This window comes from Gastrolobium bilobum, unplaced genomic scaffold, assembly GCF_033153095.1.
Source record: "Gastrolobium bilobum isolate Gb01-03AN ecotype WA unplaced genomic scaffold, APGP_CSIRO_Gbil_v1 utg2979, whole genome shotgun sequence".
NCBI lineage: Eukaryota > Viridiplantae > Streptophyta > Magnoliopsida > Fabales > Fabaceae > Gastrolobium > Gastrolobium bilobum.
This window is the reverse complement of record NW_026896612.1, coordinates 15,249-23,918: the sequence shown is the minus strand read 5'-3', so window position 1 is coordinate 23,918 and position 8,670 is coordinate 15,249. Positions and strand designations below refer to the sequence as shown.

The 8,670-nt window shown below is 33.3% G+C and overlaps 2 protein-coding genes across 2 annotated transcripts; one reads left to right on the top strand and one right to left on the bottom strand.

Annotated features, from left to right (window-relative positions):
* On the top strand, positions 1-963 carry LOC133300933 (uncharacterized). The gene has a single exon (XM_061500518.1). The coding sequence runs from the start codon at positions 249-251 to the stop codon at positions 687-689; it is 441 nt and encodes a 146-aa protein (XP_061356502.1). The 5' UTR covers positions 1-248; the 3' UTR covers positions 690-963.
* A 5,827-nt stretch (positions 964-6,790) lies between these two features.
* LOC133300919 (uncharacterized) lies at positions 6,791-8,387 on the bottom strand. The gene is made up of 3 exons (XM_061500500.1): positions 8,057-8,387; positions 7,693-7,972; positions 6,791-6,878 (listed from the first exon to the last, which is right to left on the bottom strand). The coding sequence occupies exons 1-3, from the start codon at positions 8,385-8,387 to the stop codon at positions 6,791-6,793; spliced, it is 699 nt and encodes a 232-aa protein (XP_061356484.1).
* Positions 8,388-8,670: the final 283 nt, after the last annotated feature.

Genomic DNA, 8,670 nt, shown 5'->3' with positions numbered 1-8,670 from the left:
TTAACAACCTCTCTATCATTTTGGTTCTCAAATATATCTCATTTGGATTCTTTCTTCTAATCCCTTTTTTTAAGCTCCCCCTTCCATTTTCAGTTATATTATACCCTTTTCTCTGATCTCTCTTATTTTGCTTCTTTTCCTTGTTTTGCATTCAAACAAAAAGAAAAGAAAAGAAAGAACCATTATGAACCATCACAGCCTTGGCCTTTTTTCCTGAGAGATAATAATTAATATCTATTCAATCTTAAATGACTCACCAACTCATCGTCCATTCTCAGCCGGCGCAACGCCGTCAGCAGCGGCGCGTCGGCGAGATGGCCGGCGTAACCGCGGCTGAATGCGCCGCCGTGTGCTGCTGCTGCCCCTGCGCGGTTCTCCACTTCGTGGTGCTGGCGGTGTACACCTTGCCGGCGGGGCTGTTCAGGAAGGCGGTGCACCGGAGGCGACGTCGTTTATTGACGAAGGAGAAGAAAGAAAACGACAACGACGTCGTTTTGTTGCAGAGGTCCAGCAGCGCTTCCGGGACGGACAACATTGTGGTGGGTCCGACGCTGCTGGAGGATAACCTGGCGAAGGATCCGCCGCCTGCGGTGGAGGAGAAGGCGGAGGCCGTTGCGTTGGAGAAGAAGATGTGGGCCCGGTTCGCGGGAACCGGGTTCTGGAGGAGTCAATCTCAGCGCGAACCGTAACGGTAAACCGGTGGAACGGGACCGTTTTGTTGTTATTTACGTTAAGATAAAGAGAATCGAATTGGCGTCGTAATCCGAAGGGCTTCGGCGAGGTTGTAAGACACGTGTTCGAATTCGGTTCGTGGAAATCATGAATTCGGGAAAAGCTAGGTTCGTGTGATTTGGAAAAAAAACCCCAAATGTGACAATGACATGTTCGTGTTCGTGGGTACATTTATAGCAAACTCTTTTTTTTTTTTTTTTTTTGGAAATAATTTATAGCAAACTTTTGGAATATATAGATAAAGAAAGTTTATCTCTGACCTTAAAATTTCGCATTATGTGTGTTGTGGAATGAAAATTTTGTGTATATTTCTTTGTTAAATAGATGAGATCTTATTGAAATGTGTGAACATTTTTTAGGAGAGTTATTATAAAGATGTAAAAATTTAATAGGTTAAGTAAAATTTTAAGGTTAGAGGATTAATTTCATTCTCTTTCAAGTTTTCTTTTTCTGAGAATAACACATGCAATTTGCTTTGTTGAGATTCTTGAGAATCTGCAATTTCACCAATGCGGCTTAAAAAAAAAATAAGCCAGGTACAATTTGCTCTTTTTGTGCCTCTCTTTAAAAACAATTGTTCATTTGTCTTTGTATCCATGAGCATGGATCTCGTCGAAAATATCGTCTTTCCATGATCATTTTTCTTAAAACAGGGATTAAACTGACAAAAGTAGCCCTTATAAAGGAGGATTTTTCTCAAATGATAATATAAATCGTCAAATGACGATAACTTATAAAGTACGAGAGTTTAAAATCTAAATAAATATTTAAAAAATGTTACATGAGATATGTTTTTCTTCTTACACATCCTTTGATAATTGTGTCATTTTTTTTTTCAGGTTGTGAAATTCATAAATTTATCTATATGACATGAGATAACTTAACTTCTTTAATACGAGATTAATAAAACTCATATATATTACACTAAAATATTATATTTTGTACCTGAGATTTCAAATCTTATACAGCTGAAAATAATTGTGCTTGATTTTGGATTAATCTTATATTTGTGAAGATATTATTTTGCTAAGTCGTGAGATATATGACTTGCTTCATTTAAAATAAGTAATTATCATAATGGAATAAAAAAGCATTGTGGGACCAACTTTTTTTTTTTTTTTTTTTGAACATATTATATAATACAAAACTTCTTTGGAAGTCACGATGAGTAGTAATCACCGACGCCACGTGGGGACGGCATGGTGAAAAGAAGCTCCAAAATTTGGATCTCATTTCCTATGGTCCGGAAGCAACTACTTCCTTTCTAAATATAGGAGAAAAAAAAATGGAGAGAAAATTTGAAAAGAGAAGGGAGTATAAATGAGATAAATTTTTATCTTTTTTGAAAAAGAACTACAAAATAGTAATATGAACATAGAGCACAATAAAAAAATCTACAAAATTGAGCTTGTTCACTGTGGGCCGGGAGCAAATGCTCTCTTTTTGAATATAAGAAGAAAAAAAAGATTGAGAGGAAATTTGAAAAAAAAAGAGTATAAATGAGAGATAAAATTTTACCTTTCTTAAAATAGGATCACAAAACAGTAATATGATCCCCGAGCATAATAAAAAAAACTCTTAAAACTGAGCTTGTTTACTATGTTCCAGGAGCAAGTGCTCCCTTTCTAAATATAAGAGGAAAAAAAATTTGAGAGGGAATTTGAAAAAAATAAAAGGGGATAAATGAGATAAAATTTTTCTTTTTTGAAAAAGGACTACAAATCAGTAATATGATCCTGGAGCACAATAAAAAAATCCCTAAGATTGAGCTTGTTTACTATGGTCCGGGAGCAAATGCACCCTTTCTAAATATAGGAGAAAAAAAGGATTGAGAAGGAATTTGAAAAAAGAAGAAGGGGAAATAAATGAGAGATAAAATTTTACTTTTTTTGAAAAAAGACCACAAAACAATAATCTAGTCTTCGAGCACAATAAAAAAAATCTCTAAGATTGAGCTTGTTTACTATGTTCGGGAGCAAGAGCTCCCTTTCTAAATATAAGAGAAAAAAAGGATAAGAGGGAATTTGAAAAAAAATAAATATAAATGAGATAAAATTTTATTTTTTTTTATAAAAAGATCACAAATCAGTAATATGGTACTGGAGGAAAAAGAAGGGGGTATAAACATTTTTGTGTGTGTAGTTGTTGTTGAACATGTCTTGGCTTACACGCTGGAACTCCATGCTATGAAATTTTGAGGCTAAATGAGCGTGATAGTTCACTAAGTCATTCAGAATTTAGTCCCCCGATCTAGAGAAAAAGGGACCAACAAAAGCTTGACAATTAAACTTGATTTTTTGCTGTAAAACTTGACTGTTCTTTATAGTTTAATGAGATTTGATATTATAAATCAAAAGTGTTGAAATTGTAAAACTTTTTGACGCTCAGTAATACTAATTGTAAAACACGTTTATAAACTACCAATACCAAAGCTAACAGTAATACTATTTATAACTTTCTTAATCAAATGCCAGAAGTTCTGGACGGTGACACATATTATTATAGTCATTATTAGTTAAATGCCGTGGTTATTAAGCATTTTTTTTTTAATGTTTTTTAAAGACTCTCAAAATATTATTTATTTTACTTAAATTTTTTTTTTCTTCAAATCGTAGATGTTTCATTCTTTTTTATTAAGTTAAAATACACTATTTGAGAGTGAGTGCGTTTGTTTTACTAAAAAATGAAGAAGAGTACGATGTAAAATTACTTTTTTTTTTCATATTTGATTTTAAAAATAGTGATGAAACAAAACAAAAAGATAAAACATAAGACAAAAGTCTAAAAATTTATTACTCAACGAAACATAGAACTAGTTCTTGTCCCAAGCACAACACCATTCATAACTCCAAAATACCTAGCCATTTTTTCTCCTTCTTAATCCCTCTTTCTTGAGCCCAATTATCTTTCTCAACCCTTTTCCTTTTAACTTTTTGTTCTTCTTTTCTATGTGACACTTATCAGTATATCTACGAAATTGTTTAATTTATCCATTGACCATCAAATAATAAGCAAAAAAAGAAGTTTTGCAGTGACTCGATAACTTATATTGTGCTATTATGCTTATACTGTCCCTCAATGTGAATGAAACATAACTAATATTTTGGTCTACTCTCTCTTAAAGAATGACACACATCATTCTTCCCTTCTTTCAAATTCAAATTCTTTTGATCAATTATAAAATGTTTTTTAATAATTTATTTTTTAATTTATATTTTTAGATTTTAGCTGAATTAATTTTGAATATATTCATTCAATGTCAACATTATCTTTATTCTAAGTTATTTGGAATAGACAAATGATGAATCCAAATAAAAGCAAAAACAGCTTATGGGAAAATAAAAAAGTAAATAAATATTGGCACCCAGGAACCAAATTCATGGACCGGTTTGGTTCGGTCAACGGATTGGTTGTACTATCAAATCGGTGAATCGGATATAACTCGCGGTCCAACTGGTATTGAATCTGAACAAGTTTTTCAAATGAACCGATTTTTGAAGTTTTTAATAAAATATTTTAAAGTTTTGCCTTCTAGAGATATCAAACTCATGACCCATAATTAAACTTTTGATTTATCTATAACATTATGCTTAGGATATTCAAACAATATGTAAAAATATTCTTAATCTATGTATATATTCATCATAATTTCAAATATCTGTTCTTTTAAATAATTTTAATTTATATTATATAATCATGAGATATTTGCTAGTGACTTGATTCAATAAATATTTGCTAATACTTTTAAGAGTTTGTTTTTAACTTTAACTTCAAAATAATGTTTTAAGTTCAAAGAAAATCAAATTAAATGAGTTGTTATCACTATTATGTCGGACGGCAAAAAAAATAATGTAATGTTTTTTAATAAAAAAAATTACACATTTATTGTACTTTTTCAAAAAAATTACGCATTTATTGCACAATGTCACGCCCCAACTTGGCGTCACATATCACGTCCAAAAGGGGGCATCACGTCCTGGTGGGTCACGCCCAAACCAGGCGTGACATGTGACGCCCAAAAGGGGTGTCACCCACCAGCCTTATAAAAGCCCCTATTTTTCCATTTTTACCATTTCACTCTCACTCTAACCAAATTGTGCTCTCAAGGCAACAGTGAAATTTTCATAGCGAAGCTCTGCCAACTTAGATAAGTTCCTAATACCTGCTATGTATACGTTTAAATGACAGTGCTACGTTACGAATATGTTAGTATTTATTGTATATTAGAGACTTAGAAAATAATGATAGTGACTTAAGAAATTTTTTTTTTTTTTTGGTAATTGACTTAGGAATTTTTTACCATGCTATGAATGTTGTAATGACTTAATAATTTTTTTGTTACGTAGCTATTCTTATTATTATTTCATTATGCATTAAGGTTTAGCGTATATTAGTGATTTACAAAATAGTGATAATGACTTCGTAATTTTTGTATGATGTTATGAATGCGGTAGTGTATTGAGAACTTTTTAGAGACTTAGGTGTTATTATTAGTATACAATTATGAAATTATTAGTGACTTAGGGTTAAATATTATGTCATTACGATTTAATTAGTGTCTGTGGTTTCCTTCTTATTTAATTACAAATAAATTAGTGTACTACGTATTAATATTATGTCATTAATTACGATTGAAGTAAATACGTAGGGTTTATGCTTAATATTTTTGGATAATAAATTAGGGAATAGCTTAATTAATTTGTACATAAAATTTGCTGTTACATGTGAATTTCAATGTTGTTTTATATTATATAGTTTTTTCTCATGGGTGATTCATCATTATCTGCGGGATCTGCATCGGATCCATAGCCTACCGATCCTACCATGTACATCATCCCTAGGCCGTATAGATGGGAGGTCATTCGCAAAAGGACGCAGAGTGCCCATATTTCACAGCGAGTGTGTAATACAGAACATGTGCGAAAGTTGAAAACCAGGCGTGGGAAACCACAGGGGGGCCACCTACCGGCAATATTCCAAAAGTTGTCGTTGACTACCTCACACAGGTTGGATTTATACATGTTGCACGCATGCGACATATCCAGGTATGCAATTTTTGACGTATGTATTTATGTGATTATGTACTACGATTCGTTAACATGTTGTAATTGTATAATTTATCTCAGATTGATGCCTCATTGATTAGTGCTCTGGTCGAGCGGTGGAGACTAGAGACACATACTTTCCACATGACCCAGGGTGAGATGACGATCACCTTGCGCAGCAGCAGATGTTGTTAGGAATGTGGCTTCCATACTCAAGAGGGGGGGTGAATTGAGTATTACAAAATTTTTGCAAAAGCCCCCTTCTAGTTTCTAAATAATCGTTTCAAGCAAACTTTGATATGTGAAAAGCTAATCAATACATTCAGACAATCCATAATATATAATATATCACAATTATAGAACTTATACTAGCACATACAAGATATCAAAGAAGCAATTAAAGTGCTAGAAATAAAGAGTTTAGAGTTTAGAGAATTGCTAACACAATATATCCTGATTCGGTCACCACCACTTGTGATCTACGTCCAGACTGAAGCCGCTCGATCAGATCTTTCACTAAGGGTCAAAGCTTCACGGGTGCTTGACAAACCTTTACAATCTTCCAAGATTTCGAGTTCTTGGATACCTTTCAATCTCCAAGTTTACGGGTACTTGGTAACCTTACAATTCATTCCAAATTCACTTAGGTATTTGGCTACCTCTCAAATAATGGGTCTCACAACCCTTTCAACTCAAGAATACAAGAAGGGGAATATTAGGAAATGAATATACACTCTCAAAGTGTGGATATACAACTTGAAGCACTATGAGTATATGGATTTTCAAGATATGAGCTCAAATATATTTGATCTTTGAAAGATATGAAAGAATATGAAAATGATAGTGTAGAAGCTCTCAAATCATCCTTAAGATGTGTAAGAATAGTGATCAATATTTTTAGGATTATAAGGAATGTATTTATAGTGTTTCCATTGAAAACTAGTTGTTTATAGCCGTTTTATGCATTCTTCCCAGTAAGTATTCGAATACTTTTCGTGTGGTATTCGAATACTTCATTTATAGCCGTTATAGACCTTCTTCCCAGTAAGTATTTGAATACTTTTCGTGTGGTGTTCAAATACTTGATTAGGTATTCGAATACTGCATCAGGTATTCGAATACTTTATTGACAGCAAGAACATTATTTCGTATTTTAAGCATAACTTGAGTTATACTTGTCGGATTGATGTGATCTTGGTCTCGTTGGAAAGAAAAAAGAAAGATATACAACTTTTATGAAGAACACAAGATCCAAATCCATCATCTTAGATACTAAAAATTGTATGGAAGGAAGCAGCAAAATTAAGCAACAAATTTTAAGTTCAAATGTGTTCTAGCTTGCTTCCAACCACTTTTTGTGAAAGATCTTGACTTGATAAATATGTTTTGAAGTTATAAAATATGTCAAGGATCTTTTCCATGGATTTTTCAAATTTCTTTCAAGTATATAAAGATTATGATTATGCAATTTGAAAAACACGCTTACTTTGAGCTCATGCAATGCAATCTACCATATACCCTCACATATATTCTAAGTCCTAAAGATATATTCCAAATATAATTTTAGACTTAGCTGTATGTATTGTGTCTTGGATCTTTTCTTGAACCTGATGCTTTGACTTGTTGGATATGACAATGCCTGACACTTTGTTGGTTTTGATCATTTTTCACCATGGTTATGATATTGAGCTTCTCTTAGATGTTGTCCATGGTTAGTTGTCTTTGATCTTGGTGTTGCTCTTCTAATTATTACTTGTTGCTCTTGATTCAATAATCTTGCCACTTTGATATGACATCACTCTTTTTGTGCGGCTATATCATACATCTTCAATATGCACATACGGTTGATGCTTTTTTCTCTTGATCAAAGCTCTTCTCTTTTTGTTGTTGCCATTTTGTTATCATCAAAACATACCTTATATCTACAGATGTACCTCTCGTAACAAAATAATGAACCAATCTGCTGTATGTGTGCTTAATTAAAGCAGTTATGGGTATATTTCTGGCCCCTTTCAACACCGTGTTAACAGATTCTGCCAAGTTAGTTGTCATATGCATGTACCTACGTCGTTCAACAACGTATGCACGCGACCACTTTTCTTTAGGGATGGCATCAATCCACTCAGCAATCTGAGGACTAGTTTCCCGAAATCTGGCAAGCCCTCTTTCAAAGTCAACCATTGCCGGAGTATAGCCTGCACAATTTATATAATATACGAATCACACATAAGAGACATACTGTGGAAACAATTAAATAAGATACAATTAGTGCAGTTTACCTAAATTCTTTAATGTCCGCTTCAAGTCTTCATTTCTAAACTTTTGATTGAAGTTGCTGGCAATATGACGAATACAAAACACGTGATATGCGTTTGGTGGCAACCAATTACGGTTATTCTCCACAGCAGATATTATGCTACGATGATTATCGGAGATGAGGCATATGTTTGACATCTCAGTAACATGAGCACGTATATTAACAAGGAAATAGTCCCAGGCTTCCAAGGTTTCACCTTCAACGATGGCAAAAGCAATCGGTGAACATTCATCATTTCTATCTTGAGCTGTGGCCACCAACAATTTTCCTTTGTATTTCCCATATAAATGCATGCCATCAATCTGTATGACTAGTTTGGCAAATTTGAACGCCTCACAACACTGTCTAAACGTCTAAAATATGCGATGAAACACCTTTTCCCCAAGAACTAAGCCTTGTTCCACATAAAAATTATTTGTTTGAATATGATAAAATGAACCTGGAGAAAAGCGAAGCATGTATTCACACCACTTTGGCAAAAAAAAAAAACAAACGATTCCTTACAATCACCGTACATAATTGCCATCGTTTTCTGCTTCGCATACCATGCCTTTCATTACGAAACTTTAAAGCCAT